An 18,892-nucleotide genomic window follows, 5' to 3' on the forward strand; every position below is an offset into this window, starting at 1 on the left:
TTTGCAACCATCATATTTTTGAAGTATTTATAGCTCAGTTCAAGTTATTCATACCAAACAAAAGCGAAGAAGCATGAAGCATATTGGAAAATACTTCATAATCTCTCTGCACTGTTCAGAGAGTGAGTATAAATCCTCTTTCCAGCAAATGGAGACAGGCAATTTATAACAGCCTTGAAGAGAGCAGCTTATTTCTCCATGCTTCCTGCCCAGCAGGCTCTGCAAGCTGACTCACAGAGAGGTAGGAAGCCAAAAGCTGTGCTCCCTCATTCTTATCTGTTTCTTGAGGACACAGCAGCAGCCAAGCAGGGGCCATGCTCATGCAGGGCCCTTTGGAAATGTGTGACTGTACTGGAGCTTCACAGCCCCTTGCTTTCTGTGCCTTGTGCCATACGTTTTGGGGAATATATTCCCTCTACCTGTTCATGTGCAGGGGCCAATATTTAAACTGGTTGGGCAGGTGGAGGTGGTTTTGGTCCATCCCTGGTGCACTCTTGTTTCATCACCCTCTGTGTCCATGGGACTTTGTTGCCATCAGGGCTGCAGAGGAGGCACTGAGGATGCTCCGGCTGCATACAGACAGTGAGGGACAGTGACACAGTTGTTTTGGTTTGTTGGTCAAGGATATTTATCTCACAAAGGTTCTCCTAATGGGAAATGTCTATGTGTGTACTTGCACGCATGCACGTAAGCAGTAAACTTCAGCAACTAGATTAAGGCCATCGAATCACTCAGTACCAGTCCCCACAGGGACCATCACATGCTCTAGTTTTGAGCTCAGCTCTGACCTTGATGCTTATGCATGTCTTTAGCTTTACATGTGTGAGCTCTCCCACAAAAGTCACATGTGTGAAGTTAGGTATGTGCTAAAGTGTTCTGCCAGACTGTGTGCTGTGGTTACAGGGGCTTTGGGTGCTCTTGAACCTATTTTGTTGGGGTAAGAGGCTTTAGATTTCATTATTAAGAATCTGATATGTTTCTCTGTGTGAACTCAAGGTCTTGGAGTTATCTGAAATTCTCATTAAGACAAGAAGCTAGGAAAAGTACAAATTCCTCCACTAGTAAAGCTACTAAAAATACCATAATTAAATTATCTTAGTCTTAAAGCCAGTAAAATGTATCGAGGAAATGTGGTAGAGGTATAAGTACAGTGCTGCGAGAGTACCAAAGGGACTAATAGCACTTTCTCTACAGACCTGGAATATTTTGAGTAGTTAATGTAGTTGATGTGAAAATGCGTATTGCATTTGTTCTACTCTTGATTCATACGCTGTGATCCTTAATAAATTTTGATGGTGCACACAGTAGAGCTGCTGCAGAGAAAGGAGGGCAAATAAGCAAGCAAGAAAAGGGTCTAAAGAATGGACAAACAAGTCCTTTCATAAGGTATTTCTCAATTGAGATCATTTCTTACTAGGCTTAAGTTGTTCGGGTTTGTTCTGTACCATATCTGGCACCAGTCCATTGAGGTTTCAAATAATGAAACCAGCTCTGTTGGGTGTTAAAAGCATAAGCACACTTTGGAAATATATTTTCCAGAATATACGTCTGAGCAAAATGAATCTCGTAAAAGAAATCCTGTGATTGGTATTTGCTTTACAACCAAACAACAACAAACACAGATAGAAACCTTATTTTGCTCAGAAAGATGAAAACTATGAAGTATAAATAAATAAAATGTTATCATGACTCGTGGCGTTTTTATGAACTACTGAAAAATACTGTGGGCTGCATTCTTGTTTGTGTTGATGTCTTCACATCAGGGAAGGTGAGTCCATACACCCTTGCTGGTGTGATCTGAGCAGACTGATGGAGGTTGGAGATACTCAGTTGGCAGAGATCCCATATGTGAAGGAGAGGAGCTGGCAGCAGCACCCATGTAAGCATGCACTGTCCTGCTTCACCGCCAATCCTGTTTCAGGATGCCACTTGGTCTGTGGTAGCCCTCTGACGGTAGTCATTTACTCGTTGGTCTTTCCTAACAGGTCACTGGGCACTCTTGATAGTCCTTGGATGCCCCATCCTTGCTGATATTCAAGGCCCAGTTGGATGGGGCCCTAGGCAGCCTGACCTGGGTGGTGACCGCTCTGCCCATGGCAGAAATTGGGACTGGGTGGGCTTTAAGGTCCCTTCCAACCCAACACATTCTGTGATTCTGTGATGCCTTGAGCCCGTCCGCTGGGGAAGGGCCTATGCAGACCACTAGGCAGACAGCATGGGGTAGAATGTGTTTATTGAGAGGTGATCTTTTCACCTCCCTGGGGCTCTTTCAGAGAGGAAAAGTAGCCACTGAAACATGAGGAGAGGTATCGGAAATTAGCCTGTAATGATGCTGTGGCTTGTTGGGACAGACACTGCCATGGTATGCTAAAGTTTGGGAGGAGACACAAGTGGCAATTTCTGAGCTGCTACTGGCTTTTTCTTTCCTTTAGGAGTCACACAAGCTATCTGTTTTGATTTCCTCTTTTCCTTTAAGCAAGTGTATAGTGCCAAATCACCACTCACCTCCCAAAGCTTATGTAATAAATGGCCACACTGCACTTTGAGCATCTTTGTGTGCTATGCAAATACTCAGTGACAGCATTGCATCAGTAGGTGTGAGTACCTCAATCCTTGCTCAGAATGCAGTGCTCCTCCAGGTGTGTCCTGTCCCTCTCAAAGGGACATTGCCTTCCTTCCAGTGTTCCTGCTGTTTGTTTGAGTGCTCAGATATGTGTCCTGAGCGTGGGTACATGCTTGGGTTGAGCCAGCCATCCTGGGTGAGCCATTGACGTCACTGCCATCGAGACAGGGGACACCTGCCTCTTGTCTCTCCCCCTTTCTAAATGCCAGTCACTGTCACAGATCTTAAGTGGCTGAGGGAGGGACGAGAAAGCCCCAGACAGTAAAAGCTGAGGCACGTGTTTGGCACGCATTCTTTCCCTATGCTGTGATGAGGTCTTGCAGCCTGGATGTCACTGAGAAAGTCCCAAGTACTTCAGCTGGGCTGCTGAATTCAACCCGTTAATAGGTGAATGATGTTTCCAGGAGTGCTCATGTACCCTTTCCAAAATTCAATTCAATCTTTAGAAACAACCTTTAGAAATAAAGGTTTCTGGGTGCATTAACCAATCTCTAACAAGGGCTGTGAAACTGTACATTCTCTGGTTCTGTAGGATAATATATTTTCCCAGGAAACACATCTGTTTGCATTTGAAGATTCATCTAAATATATATTTACAGAGTGCTGCCACTCTTTTTCATCATATTTGCATTTCTGCATCTAAAAATATATGTTTTCACATGTGCAGTTATTCCTGAGAGGCTATTTACAGTAATTATGTGTGGACTTACACAAGTGCTGTCTGTGAAGCACAGAGTTGAGTTGGTGGGAGATTGGCAGGCCCTCTGGGGTGCCGTTATTTCTTTACCAGCCATGAATGATGAAGAATTTGCTTCCCGTTGTATATTTGACAATGGAACCCTTCTTAAATTCTTCCTCAGAGCCAAGTACAAGGCTGTCTTTTAATAAAAAAAACAACAACAAAACACGTGTTTTTACCCATGTCTATATTTATTTCTTGCAGGAATGCACATACTGCTCCAAGAGCCACCCACATCCTTCTTGTATACAGGGTGTATTTGCATTTGCAGCCTGTCTCATTGCAAACATGAGAAGGGGGGGAAATGCAGCCTCGTCTGTACTGTTGGTAGGCCTCTCTATCTCTAGAGTTGCTTGGGGAGTTTCTGGGTCCCTCATTCAATTAGTATCTGTTGCATTACCTGTGCTAGAAATATGCTTAGCATAGATAAGACTGTAGTTGTGCTGTTGCTTTTAAAATCTCTGTACCTAATATTTGGGTAATGAGGAAGAAAAGGGCTGTTTTGTTTTCCGCATGCTGATCAGTTACTCTTTTGACTTCTGCTTTCAGTTCCTCTGTCCCTAAGTAAGGTAGCACTCGAACACGTGCTTGATTTTAAACACATGCTGAAATCTTAGGAAATTCAAGGGAATGGAGCATATGCTTACTGCTTTTGTGAACAACGTTGCTTTTCAGAGTTGGAGGCCTTATAGGAAACCTGATTCTTGAAACTAGCTCCTGTTTATGTGCATTTCCATTTTATTTAATATTCTAGGTTTTTCCCGTCTTTCTTCAGCATCCTTGATGCTACATCATGTAATGAAAACAATACTGGTCATGCTACTTGCAATTTCTAAAGTAGGCAGTGAAAGTATTTTTCCAAGGGAACCAGGGAAATCACATAAATCACAGATTTACACGTGTTCTTGCAGGAGAGGTCCATAGTAGTTGGCTGCATAGAATGACAGAAGTGTTGTTTACCCACAAAGTGGTGTTCGTCTCAGCAGGTTGGCGATGCATTTCAAAGGCTTCTTGTTGATTTTAATCCAGCTGATAATTTATTCCTTGAACTCTGCCTTGTGAAAATAAAACTGGGTAAATATTGAGTATAATAAAGGCCGTGCAGCCATTCAGACTGCACAGTGCCCTCACCTTCACTCACACCAACGTCTCTCCATTGTTGGCTTGGGCATTTCTCAAAGGGCACGAGTTGACCTCTGCAATTATTTATGGCGTTGTTCAGATAAGCCCTTTTTCACAGGCAACCATCACACACTCACAAGGGCTGTTGTAATTTGAATTTATACCACAAGTTCAGCTATCACTTCCTCTGTTCCCACCCTGCCTTTTGGAAAGATACCCAGTCACACGATGTGCTTGTAAAAAGGTTGCTGATTGAGGAAGGATGCAGGAAGGATATGGTTTTGCAGTGATTGCATAAGTGCTTTGCAGGGCCCAAAAGCCATGGGTTTATATGAGGACGAGTTTAGATGTGAATTTCAAAGATTTATTTCTTCTGATTTTGAAATAAGTCACGAGCAGTTCAGCTGCTTTGGAGGACCATTGAACAACTCGCATGGATGTGGTCTTTGGAGTATTAGCAAGGATTGCTGTTCTGTAATCAACACCATGGATTCTCTGCCTCCTTTCCATCAGAGATCTCAGCCTTACTTCAGAGAAATTGTCTCCAAAGCTTCTGTTTGAAATTGTCAGACATGATAGTGTCCAACTGAAAGTTGTCCACATCAGTGACTTTGGGGAGTTTTACTGTTTGCCTTAGAATGCATAGAATATGGCCACACGTTGTACTGGAGGAGATTTAGATTAGACATAAGGAAGAACTTCTCTCAGAGAGTGGTCAGGCACTGGAGTGGTGGAGTCACCATCCCTGACAGTGTTCAAGAGGCATCTGGGTGAGGAGCTACGAAATCTGGCTTAGTAGCTTGTGATAGCAATGGTAATGGGAGGACGGTTGGACTAGATGATCTTGTAGGTCCTTTCCAACCTTGTGATTTTATGAGTCTATGATTCTATGACTAACACAGAGGTCCCTCCACAAAGTGCTCTGCTCCCTCTCTGAGATGTCCTGAAGATCATGAAGCTTCATGTCGTCCTTTGCCATAATAAGAGTGTATTGCTCTCAAATGAAGGAGCTGGGGTGTGGAGGTTTGTATTCTAAAACTCTGTTTTGGTGATTCTGCATTCTGCCAACATCTAACATCTGTATTTATTTTCTGAACTCTCCTTAATGGATTGTATGCATCTGTTCAGTTCCAAGAATAATGCTTGATTTCCTGAATTTATAGGTTGCAATAAAATCCATTCGTAAGGACAAAATTAAGGATGAACAAGATATGGTTCACATCAGACGGGAGATTGAGATCATGTCATCCCTCAGCCACCCTCATATCATCACCATATATGAAGGTTAGTGAACGTGATTCTCCTCTCCAACCGCTCAGTTACTTTCCTGCAGACCGGCAAACTCTCACTCATGGCATAATCCATCTCTTACCAAAGAGTCTGTTCTGAGTGCTGCCTTCCCTCTGAACCATCAGTGTTTCACAGGTTTGTAACCCTTTGCCCTGAGGAACCTGTGTTACTTGGGTGTTATGTCTACGGTGGGTGGATATCATTGCATGTATCATTTATTCTCCCTCTGGAAGATTTAATTTCACCCCCTCTCACAGAGAAGTTCCATGTCACTCTGTGTCCCCAGCCCCTCTGCCAGTCCTTACAGACGTTTCTTCCCTGGGCTGCACAAGACTGGTTTTGTTTGCTCTGCTTATCATGGACAATGCTGTGTCTGTCTGTAACAACTTTAAAAACGCTTTCCATTTTATTTACAAACGTGTTCTCCCTAAGCGTAGTCCTCCATTACCTGCATATTAGTCTTGCTGGTTCTGTGATTGCTGCTTTTTTTTACCATGAATCCCAGTATCCGCTTCCCACCAAGATCTGTAGTTTCTTGTCAGTCTGGTCACTGGACTATCACTCTTGTTCCCTGTTCCTTGTGTTTCTCTCTAACTCCTTTCTTCCTGGGACACAGAAATGGAAGCTGATAATTCCTGGCTCCTAGAGTTGCTCCCTTGTCCAGAGCAAGGAGCAGGAAGCTGGAGCATTCTTGTTTTTTTTCACCTATTTGTTTATTTACTTATAGAGTATTACCCTGCAGGAAAATGTCATCCTCCTTCCTTCCTTCCTCAAATCTACAATGTCTCAGATAGAGCTAAATAGCTTGTGGGGGGCGGGGGAAGCACATGCTGTAAGATACCAGCTGAGAGGTATGCTGCCAGGCCCTGCATGAAGGGCAGCAACTGTGGACCTGGGCTGTGTTCTCTGAAGGCTTGGAAGGGCTTGGGTTGGGTGGTCTTCTCCCAGGGGTTCACCTCTTCCATACACATAGCAGGCAGCCCGAATTTAGCCCTTCATATTTACATACCCACGAGGTAAATGCGCAAGGTGATGATATGTGTATGGCTGCTCCACTCCAACAGTCAATACAACTGATTAAAACAAGGGCTGGCTTGGAGTACTGTTACGGTATCACATATTGAGTTATTCAAAAGCATGTTCTTTTACTTGAAAAGAGATGAATATCTGTCTTTTTATTGAATAAACTCATAACAGGATCTGGGAACAGAAAAGAGGAGGGATGCTGTGTCAGCATGTGGGTTGCAAATGGAACAAAACTTATTTCAAATGTGCACAGGAACTCTGAAAGAAAAAAAAAAGATGAAGCATGCTGCAGTGCTTTGACCAATTGCCCTTCTTACCCTTAGTTTGAATAGTTTTTCCCGAGTTAAAACATTTATAAAAGTTTAAAGCATTAGAGTATTTTTAAGAGGCAGATGAAGACCTGTGGGAGCAAGCCTTTCTCTTCCATGGAGAAAGGAGTGTCACTGTTGCAGAGAATCAGACAGGTTCATCCCATCTCCAGGAGGACAGGTGCCTGTGGTGGGTGATGTCACTTCCCTCTGCAGCTCCCTGCTGTTGTGCTTCATCAGCCAGCAGCAGCCCTTTGTGGAGACAAACCTGGAAGCTGTTTTTCTCTCATTTCTGGGAAGTTTTCCATTCTGTTGTTGGTTTGTTTCCTTTCAGTTTTCTAGGAAGCAGAGCAGAGTATGGCCTCTTGTGTTTAACTCATGCCCTGGAGGGATGGACAGTGGAAGGCAGCTACTTGTTTTGAATGCAGCCCATTGGAAGATGGAATTTTATAGAGCTTGTCCAGCCTTTCCAGGTAGTCAGGGTCAGTATTCAGCCACAGCAGCCAATGCTGGAACATTGGATGTAATACTACTGGAAAGATGTGTGGTTGAGCAACTTGGTCCAGAACCTCAATCATGTTCTGCCCAAAGATCAGGCTGTGAGTTCAACGACCCTTAAGCTATGCTTCATTTCAAGTCTAAGCGTATACTTGTAGTAAGGTTAGGGACTATGTCTAAGACCCAAGTATCCGTGTCCTGTTGAAGTGGGATTTTAAACACAATTGTATGTTCCTCTTGAGTGGGGAATAAAGAATGATAATATTGCCATTCTCTGACTCAAAATGTTGAAGTTACTCTGTCCTCAGGGGTGGGCTTTGACTCATTAAATTGGAGCCATCTAGTATTTAGGCATTTGGGCTACACCAGAAGTCTAATTTTCCTCTCTCTAGTCAAGAGGGATCAACGTCTACACTGGGTGGTGTGCTCACTCCGAGGAGATCTTTTTTTTCAGCTAAGTGGGGTAAATGACATGCTGTAGGTTCCTTTTGGAGGCGGATGGAGTCTAGCTGACTAACTTTAGTCAGATGCTTAAACTGTAGAGTGGAGCTATTCCAAGGATACCTTTCTTCTCTCACTGATTCTTACTGTAGGTATTCAGACCACCACTGCATATCTCATAACAGTGACTCTACCTAGCATGGACAATGCTACATCTCTCTGAAGCATCTTTGAAAGCTCTTTGTAAGGCATTTACAAACACGTGTTTTCCTTAAGTAGGATCCTTGTTTAGGTGTCCTTTTGACCTGCCTGCTTGAAAGCAATTAACCTCTGAATTTGTCAACTTGACGTAAACACGAGCTTATTTATTTATTTATTTATTTATTTATTTATTGCATCAAGCAAATTCAAATAGGTGGCAAGAAAGCTTTTTGATTTAATGATACATTTTTTTTGGTAACACAATGAAAAAGAACGTATCTTGTCCGTTACCATGAGGGTAGCTGTACAGTTCTGGCTCCAAAGAAATTCCAACCTCTCAGCAGGGCTGTAATAGGCAATCTGTTGAGTGCAGCTGCAAGGGAAGTGCTCTTTCAAGTGACTTTAAACTCCTTGAAAGGGGCTGGATAAATGAAGCTAGCTTTGCTATCAGTGTTCTGATTTCAGGACATAAATTTTAATTTATAGAATAATACCTCTGTCTGTCTCCCCTTTACCCCACCTTCCTCTGCCCTATTTCTTTCTTTGCCTTGGAAACTCCAGGATTTGATATAAAACCTTTCAGAGCTAGCATATTTTTTAAGGAGTAGTCTGAGTGCAAAATCGCTTCCATCTGGCAATGCTTTATAAAAGTTAAAGCTGGGGAAGAACATAGGGCCTGATTCTGTAAACATTTAAATATATGTTAGACTAATCACAAGAATGAAGTTATGCTTGGGACAGTCAGGAGTGAGCTCTTGAATCTGTGATATGAAATACAGTACCTACGTGTTTCTGTGCTGGAAGAGTTGTCCTTGTTCGGCATAACCATATAGAAATGTCTATTCATTTGCAAATGACACTTGAAGATAAATAGATTATTTGCTAAAAGGCTAATAGAAAGAGTTTAACGAAGATTCTTCCTGAAGAATGAAAGAATATTAGGATCACAGTTCAGTGCCAGTGGAACAGGATGGCATTAACATGAACAAGTAGCCAAAGGAAAGCACATGCTTAAGTGCTTTGCTGGACTGGGGCCAGGATGCTTAGAGGAGTGCTGGACCTTTTAAAGCAACAAGGCACAAAAATAATAATAATAATAAGAAATTCCCAAGTAAGACAGACTTCTTCCTTTTTATTTGGATGTATTTTTGTTATGGGTAAGAAAAAGAAATGCGAAAAGCAGAAAGGCATCCCAAACACAGTGACCTGAGTGAGGTGGCAGGCTTTGGTTAATCAGAAAATCAATTCGGATTTTCTGTCCTTTCAGATACCAAAGACAATGGAAGGAAATCTGATGGTGTGTACTGATGGTGGCACAGCATTTCAAGATGCTAATTTTACTCGCCAAGTACATATTCAAACTCACACTTGGTAACAGACTTCTGTACAAGAAAATGAAAACAAACATTAGGTGTTCCAGAAGCACAAAGGTCTCTTTTCCGTGCATGCTCCTTGACTCATGTCAGTCAAACCGCATCAGTGAGAGCAGACACATTGCAAAACGGCTGTCCAGTAGCAGCTGGCAAGACAGAGAATCCTAGAATCATTATGGTTGGAAAAGATCTCTAAGATCACCTCGTCCAACCATCAGTCCATCCCCACCATGCCCCCCAACCATGTCCCTCATTGCCACATCTATATGGTTCTTCAGCATCTCCAGGAAAAATGCACCTTTGCAGACAGGCTGCATTTCCACAGCAGCACTGCTTCAGGCAGGTGCTTCCAAGCTGTCTGTGTGTATCCCTGCAGGATGGAGGCAATGCAGAACAGTGGTAGCAGCCCCGTGGTCTGTAGATCCATCTGTACGGGGAGCAGCCTGACACTGTGTCTCAGTCTGACAGTGCTGTGCAGGTGGTCCCAATCTCTCCTGTTTTTCAGACATAACCAAAACAAACCTCAGTGCCGAATTACTTGAACCCTTCTGTGCGCGAAACACCTGAAAACGTCAGTGCAAATCCCTTGAAACGTCACGGGGATGGCAGGGCTTCTAACGAGAATGATGAAAGCTGGAAAGCTGCAAAAGTTTTTTTCTTTAATTCTGCCAACAGAAAGTACTTCAGCCGTGACAGTATTTAAGCACATTTCTAATTGGTTTCCTCTAACTATGTAGACTTTTGACCTTAGAGTACTTTATTTCCATTGTTTTCAGTTGATAACATCCAAGAACACGAAGTAATATTTCTAGAGTCTGGCGATAGTAATGAAGCAAATATAAACAAAATTAACTCTTCGGTTTTCATACCCGACCTTTATGAATTTCCTCTCATTCAAGATGACCGCCCAAACACCACTTTGTTTGGCTTGACATTAACCCAAACGCATGAAATCACTGGCAAGTTCAATTTGGACATTAAAGGGATGGCGAGCAGCACTGAAATTTGTTTCTATCTCTCCACTTACACAGTCCTCCCACTGCAATGTAAATGTTTGCTTGTCTGAGGTTCCTCAGCAGTTTGTAATCATAATTAAGAAGAAAAGGGGAATTAGCTCTTGTATTCTTTGCTGAAAGAAAAGACAATTAGTGTAACATGTAGCATTGTGGCCGAATTAGCAGCTCTCATTTTTCCTCCCCTTCCTTTTTTAAATAGTAGATGGTCAAAATCTGCATATCCTGAGTCTCATTCTCTGAGAAACAGCTTCGGCAAGGATAATGGTTCTCATTTTGATTTAATCCCCACTGGAAGGTAAATTGTAGCATGCTGTCTGATTTAAAATGATTATTGCAGGATCTTAACTACATTCCTTTAATTTAAGAAGAGATGAAATGAAGCCATAATTCAGGAAAGCAATTTAGCACATGCATATCTTTAAAACACATACTTCTGTATCATTATCCTCCATCATAATGGAGCATATGCATAAATTTAAGCATATACATATAGCGGTTTGCTAAATTAAACCTAGGATGTTTTTCATGGCTGCTATATGCACCGTTCAAAACCAGACATAAGCAACTAAAATAATACATAAAAGAATACAGTTTTCAAGTATCTTTACATCAAGGGGCTGTAAACCTTTCTGAGCGGTCAAGAACACAAAAGACACACAGGGTAGAATGTCTAAGGTAAAAAACGCTTCAGTATTCGCTTATCTTTTGAAGAAAAATTCGTGCCTTATTACACGAGTGAGGTAATTGGGTCATACATGACTTTTCTCAATGAAAAGGTTATTCTCGTCTGCATCTCTAAAATTAAAAACAAACTCGCTTGTTCTTTTGATTTGGCTGACCTTTAATAAAAGAGCATTTTGTAGCAGTGGAAAGGTACTTCTGTCTGCGGCTGTTAGGAGAGTAATAAAAATACCGCTGAATGGAAAGACACCAGATGGAAGGAATGTCAACATACTGGAACTAATTTAGGAGATTGCTCTGATAGAGAGCAAAGGCATGAGGAGAATTCAAATGGTTCCAGTGCAAAGAGATTGGCCGCCCCTCTTAAACTAACAAACTGAAATCCTTACCCCAGGGTTACAAGTAAACCAAATGGAATCAGCCCGCAAGGAGGTAGTCCATTTAGGAGGAAAAAATCCTCCCTCCTCAGCACTCACACAGCCTTCAGCATCCTGGAAGCTTGAAGAAAGGGCAAAAGCATTTTGCTTTTTAAATTTGATTGCAAATAAGTCTGAAGCAGAGAGATGTCCAGTGTGCTCTGAACTCTTTCTGACTGATGTTTGCAAAACCAGATCTGTGTGGACTTTCAACACCTATAGGGCAAAGTCCGTCTTTGGCAACACCGAAATTGGACAGTATGTTCACCCGATGACAAACTTGTCCCAAGCACTTTCAGCAGAGGTGATGGCTATGGAGCTAAAGGCACAGTTTATCAGTAGACTGAAAATACAAGAAAGAGTGCTTATCAGGAAGAGGTCCCTACCCTACCAGTGCGATTTAGAAGATAGAAAGCCGTAGATAGAAGCTGAGTTCATCATTTCATGGCCTCTAAATATAAATATGCAGAGAGATTATATCCAAGAATTACTGCTGTAGTAGAACAGCCTGTGAAAGAGACAGATTGTTGACATTACAAAATGTACTTTGTCTCAGATATGTCTTTGGTAGTGAGAAGTGAAATTCTTTTCCAGTTTCACATTTTTATTCTTCAATGAGTTTTGAAGCCAACAGATTTGGTTTCAATTATCAGCTGAGAAGTATAGAATTTTCTTTTTTTTTTTTTTTTTTTTTTTTTAATAAACAAATAAACATATTAGAATTAAGGGAAGAGTTTAGAGAAGAGCTGTAAGAAGTCTGTCCTTGACCACTGGAACTTAAGCAGCCTTTGTTGCTTGTGCAGAGCACTCCTCTTAGCCTCCACTAAGACTGTTGGGGATGGACACAGCAAGCAAGCTCGTAGCTCACTGGAAGATGCTATTTCTTCATGCTGTCATACACCATGCCTTCGTACAGTAACACAGATGTCTTGCTCATCTCCTAGGGATGCAGTCATGCTGTTCCATGTACCTTATGGTACATCCCATTCCCTCTCCCTGATCCTCAGTTCCTACTGTGCTTTCATGGTGCTGTCCTCCCTTCTCCCCCATGGCCAGATGGAAGTGCAGGAGTCTCAGAAGTCAAGCTTTAGTCGTTTGAGCTCTGTCTACAAAGATATTGCAACCACTGCCCTGCACTGCCTGACTGCAATGGCTGAGGGGATGCAGCAGGCCTCCCACAGCACTGAGGCCTTACTGCAGTTCTCTTGGCATCACTCAGCTTGCAGAGCAGTAGAAATAAACACAGCAGCTCAAAAATAAATGACACACAAATTGTAGCAAGTGTTCCTCCTGCTGCTTTCTCTTTAAATATGTGGAGCTCATGCCTTGTATCTAAGCAACCATGGTCTCTTGATATGAGATTGACAGGCCATCCCTCCTGCTACCACCTGTCTGGGTGCTGATACCATTGACTTTCCACTTATCTTATTTGAGCAGCTCTGTTTGTAGAATATCAGTGCTTTGAAAGAAGAAGGAGCAGCCCCACCTTGTCCATACACAACCTCTCTCCCTCCCTTGACCTTGGTCAGGGTTGAGGGGCACTGGCAGGCCGTGATGTGGCTACGCCATCAGTGGGAGCAGTGGGGTGCTCGTGAATCACGGGATCCCACCGGAGCCCTGCTCCTCCATTAACGGGAGTTGCAGCCAGGCTGCAGGCATGCTGAGAGGCGGGGGTGAGTTTCGGAATGAATATGCAGTAGGATGGCAGATAATAAATCATACTCAGCAAAAACAAAGAGTGAACCGAGCCGTCCCAGAAGCTATATGGAGGCAATCCGTCCGTCATCAGCCTGCAGGTTACAACCCAGGTGTTAACAGGGCAGTATATTTATTACCTCATTATTATTTGCAGTAAGTCAATCCAGCCTTTAATTAATGCCCTCCTCTCTCCCCCCAGCCGTTGGCCACAATGCTTTCTTGGAGTGTATGTTTATAGAACTGCAGACTGTGTTCAGAAGGGAAATTTGGAAGTGTCTGTATGAAGCCTGCCTGGCATCCTAACTGCTGCTGTGAAAATTCGTGGTGTGCATGGCTGATGGCCTGAGAATTGCCAAAATACCGCTTTGTCACGTGCCTGATTGTTTTGACCACTGAATTCCTTTGTGTGTGTGTGCATGGACATAAATCCTACCGCCTTCCCACTCCATGTTCCTTCAGCGGGAGCTCATATTTAAAGCATTTTTGTACCCTGTTCAGTGCCCTCCCAATGGGAAAGAGGCCCTGCACCTTTTTGTGAGATTCAGCTGATACAACAGAGGTGCTTTAAACTGACACAATGCAGTTGCAAAAAAAATTCCTCCTACCTCCCTGAGACAAAAGGTTCTCCATTTGCTTCTATTGCGTGGTGAAGAAATAAATTGCCAGTGCAATTCTGTAGTCACTCAGCTAAAATCATGCTGAACAGAACTCTGCAAACTTAGGGTGGTGAGACACTGGCATGGGTTGCCCAGTGAGGCTGTGGATGCTCTCTCCCTGGAAGCATTCAAGGCCAGGCTGGATGGGGCATTGAGCATCCTGGTCTAGAGGGAGGTGTCCCTGCCTATAGCAGGGGGTTGGAACTACATGGTCTTAAAGGACCCTTCCAACCCAAACCATTCTATGAATCCGTGATTCTAAGTCCAAGGGTAGTGGAAAGTATCTTTAAATGCACTCCTGACTCAGTGCTCTCTGCATCATTTCTGTATAAGTGTAGGAAAATATGCCTGGGTAAGGACTTTTATTAATACGGCAAATTTTGGTTCAGAAAAATTAGATTTTAGAATTACATACTTTAGACAAGCAAGGAAGGTTCAGCCCTCAGAGCTGAGTGATAAAGGCAAAACTCTAATCAGAACTTAAGTTTGAAAAAAAGGAATGTCATGTCATATCAGGACTGTCATTGCTGTTATGCTGATGAGAGTCCACTGAGATCCATGGTGCCCTGTGGCTGCTTCACCTGCATGTGCATCATATAACCCCTGGCACAATTAATCTACTATTTAGTTATTATTTTTCAAAAAGCAAACTGCTTGAATAAAAGCATTTTTATTAGTTTGTCTTGACTTACTGAAACATTTCACCTTCCTGCATAACTCTGTATAGCAACCCTTTCCAAGCTTAGAGAAGCGAGTATGTGCATTAATGGTAACGCACCACAGCACTTCCATATATGACACGGCATTTGTTCAGTTTTTCCCAAACAAGATCAGTCTGTCATTCTTGGAGAGGATGCCATAAGCACAACCCATCCAGAGACGGCTCTTCCAGTTTCCGAAGTTTATTGTTAATGAGGATGCACATAGGATGTAATCACTGGCAGGAGCCACTGCTTTGGGGTGCAGCAAGGCCAGCAGACAAGTCAGCGGCCAATTTTATCTGGCTGCTCCCTCTGCCTTTTATCAGAGCTGTTTGGCTGGGGTTCAGGGGTGTTAGAGGGAGCTGCAGAGGTTTTGGCTTGTGGAGTTGAGTGACAAGGTGTGAGAGAACATGAGGCAAAGCCTAAGAGCAGCAAATGCACATGCATTGGGAGAGGCAGCTTCACATTTTGCTGCAAAAACTGAAGAGTTTTTTTTTTTGTGTTCCCCTCCCACCCCCCCTTTCTTTTAAACACTAAAAACTACTGGCAGGGTTTTGCTCTGATAGGAGAAGGCAACGTTCCAGCAGGGCTGGTCAAGACTAGCATCCGCTTGTAATGACCCCTTATAACCTCATTCATCTGAAGATGTTTTGCTGCTAGTGTGACAGCAGGCTGCCACCAGAGGATAAAACAGAAAGTCACTATGTTTTAATGTGAGGCAGGTGCAGGATGTTTCCATCGGGTTGTGGAAGATTTTTGGTGTCAGAAGGGAAAAAACTCATTGGCAGCCAGGCTGCTGTGGCAATTCAAGACGTTTCATTGCCTGCTTTACTAGATTGTTATCTGCAGTTCCTGGTGAAGTCCTTGACAGCACGTGGCACAAAGTAGCCTGAGCTCAGAAGGAACAGCATTGATGTGACATAGGTCAGATGAATGTTCCTCTTCCTACTTACGTGGGACTTGCGTGTCCCTGCTAGCTCTGCACAAGTGGCAAAGGGCATATCTCCAGAAGGCCATGGGGCATGCAGCAGAGACTGGAGATAACTGAGCTCGAGGATGGGCTGGGTGCATGAGACAGGCTGCAGAGGCACTGTGACAAGAGTGGTATAGTTCTGGAGACACTGCAGCCACTGCTAGCTCAGGTGTCTGTGCCCACCATGTTGCTGCACAGAGTTGGGACGGAAAAGGATGCTTGCATCAGTTTATTTGTTGGGTTTTGATGGCAGGTGAAAGCCAACAGTCAATATAAGTCAAGCAGCTATTCTGTATCAAGCGTTAATTGAAGGCGCGGTCAGTTATCCATTTTTTAACCCTTTCCAGATGGTGTGATAGCTTCTGATTCCTTCTGTCGTCTGGCCCCATGAGGACCACTGGTAAGAGGAGCCAGGATTAGATTTCAGATGCCACAGGCACAAGTTCCTACCTCACTTCATGAGGATCAAGTTGACACTGTGACCTTGGGACCCCATGTTACAGGGACAAAGACCTTCTTTCATTGAGCCGTGTGAAAATCGGAAGCTCCTCAAAGCCTTCCTTCTCTTGATCTGAAATGTTGTTGCCTTTCTCTGGAAAGTGTAGCTTTAGAACTTGCTTTTGGAAGTGTTACTTTGCAGGCTGTAGTGATGACATCAAGTTGTGTTCAGTCATCCTAAGCCTTTTCCTCCCTTTAAAGTGTCATTTTTAAAACGTTTTCAGTAAGCAATGGGTTTCTTTTTGTTTTTCTTTTATCTTGTGCAGTGTTTGAAAACAAAGATAAGATTGTGATCATCATGGAGTACGCAAGTAAGGGAGAGTTGTATGATTATATCAGTGAGAGGCGACGACTGAGCGAAAGAGAAACAAGACACTTCTTCCGACAAATAGTCTCTGCTGTACATTACTGCCACAAGGTAAGCAAGGAATTTGATATTAATAAATGCTGTTTGAAGGCTGCGTAGTGATTGTATTTCAAAGCATGTCTGAAGCAACAGCATTCATTATTAAGTATGACAACATGTGATTATATCAGTACACCGGGAGATCTTGAATGAAAGCTCTACAGTAGTTCACTGCCTGCTTTTATAGTCTAAGGATGTTTTCCTGTGCTGTGGCATACTACTCACCACTCCCTTACATCAGCCCTACCTCCTGGTTTCCTCTTGGAAATAAAGAATTTGACATAAAGAAAGTAATTAACAACATCAACTGGGAAAGGTATCCCATATAAATTTTAGGTTGTTTATATTAATACATTCAAACGAGTGATAGTTTGCAAGTTCAGTATGCAAGTGAACAGCTTCAGAATAGGAGAGAGAAAATATAAAACCAAAACAGAGTTGGAAAAAAGTATGAGTATTCAGCCTTAGCTTGTACTTGCTCCGAGTAGTCAAAAGTAACTTTTTTTCCAGATGTTGTAGGAACACAAGAAAGATAACTTTGCTAATGACTTTATCCATCATGGTACCCATTCGAATAACAATTCAAACAGTCAGACCCCATGTGATGCACTGACTGTCATCATGGATCTTTTGTCCCCACTTGAAACAGCTGCACAGAGCCAAAACTTGCATCAAGCTGAAGGCAACATGCACCAAGCACAGTCTTTTATTTGAATTCTTACACATTATTTGAATTCTTACACATCTGAATTCTGATAAACAAGGCAAGTTTTCGAAGTCCTCACCGCACAGCACTGAAAATCTGCAGCAGCCTTCCTGACCCAGTTAATTTTCCCCAAATTTCTTTAAAGAAGACTCTGTCCTAAACCCAACTTTTTCACTTCCATCCTGAACATTTTAGAGTTTTTTTAGGAATTTAGCTCCCCCCATCCACATGGCTGCACAGTGGAGGAACGAGGGCTTTTAGTAAGGACTAACGTCATTGACAGATATTGTTTTCTGGTGCCTGGGAAGAATATATTGCTTTCACACAGTGGGGGCAGGATCCAGGCTGGAATTAAGTTCCGAAAAGACCCCCCCCCCCCTACTGTTATACTGGCTTTGTGGGAGGACAGATTCCAGTCATTCTTCCCTTAACCACACACCAAGTGACTAATACATTGCCTGTCACTAGTCACTGGGCCGTGAGTGTTATGACAGTGAAATCAGCCCTGAAATGCAGATGCAAAGACCACCCTGCCAGATCACCTTTCATTTGTGCATTTTCTTATGTTCTCTTTTTCCTTCCTATTTTTCAGAACGGCGTGGTCCACAGGGATCTAAAATTGGAAAACATCCTTCTTGATGACAATTTTAATATTAAGGTAGGATTCTTTCTCTCGGCTTCTCTGAATGGATTTGCATGTTTTGTAACATTTTTATCCAAGATGTTAGAAGAGCCAGTGTTATGGCAACAGCTACTAAGCAACAGCATCTGGCAAGAGGCTCCAGGGTTTGGAGGTTGGAAAGGGAGCACCGCTGGTGACGAGTCATACAAGCTAAATGAAGCTGTGCATAATACAGGGGAGAAGGCCATGTCCTTCAGCCCCAAGACCACGATTCCCAAAGCAGTATCTATTTACTGGTAGGAAACAGCAGAGCATTTTGTGCAAATGAGTTTATTTTATGAACGGTATTATTGCTGGCTGCTGCTGGGGCTAGGAGAAAACCTCGCCTGGTCTGCAGGGTTCAAGTGCCTCAAACAGAACACTCTGAATGTCCTTTTGATCACGGCTGGAAAATAAGCAAGTAGAGTTTCAAAATAAACCCAGTAAAGCACATGTGCTTCATTAGGAAATGGCCTTGGAACTCCAGACACAAACATATACTTTGGATAGTGATGTCATTTCCATGTCATTTCTCCCCAGTGAAAGCATGGGAATGACCTTTTTTTTCCCTTCTTTATTTTTATTTATTTATTTATTTTTCTCAAAAAGCTGGAACACAAAGGTAAATAATGCAGGGACTAGTGAAGATTCTAGGTAGCTGAATCTGTTTCACTTTCATCTTTGTTGCTGCCTGGTGAGCTGGGTTTGAGGGAGGCTGGGTGTGCCGATCTGCAGACAGACAGAGGCAGAGATGCCAAAGAGTTTCTGCTGACTCCTGGACATCCTTCCTTAATTAGCAAGGCAAGGCAGTCAAATTGCTTTCTGTGTAGCCAGCTATCCGAGTTGCTTGGATTTTCGT

General features: G+C 42.9%; 1 protein-coding gene across 1 annotated transcript in view; it reads left to right on the plus strand.

Annotated features, from left to right (window-relative positions):
• NUAK1 (NUAK family kinase 1) overlaps positions 1-18,892 on the plus strand; it is a 47,737-nt gene that overhangs the window by 18,526 nt on the left and 10,319 nt on the right. Inside the window, exons 2-4 of the mRNA XM_072350860.1 lie at positions 5,648-5,768; positions 16,527-16,678; positions 17,965-18,030. Of these exons, the coding sequence (XP_072206961.1) occupies positions 5,648-5,768; positions 16,527-16,678; positions 17,965-18,030 (339 nt within the window). The remainder of the gene's footprint in view (positions 1-5,647; positions 5,769-16,526; positions 16,679-17,964; positions 18,031-18,892) is intronic.

Source organism: Excalfactoria chinensis, chromosome 1 (assembly GCF_039878825.1).
Source record: "Excalfactoria chinensis isolate bCotChi1 chromosome 1, bCotChi1.hap2, whole genome shotgun sequence".
Classification (NCBI taxonomy): Eukaryota; Metazoa; Chordata; class Aves; order Galliformes; family Phasianidae; genus Excalfactoria; species Excalfactoria chinensis.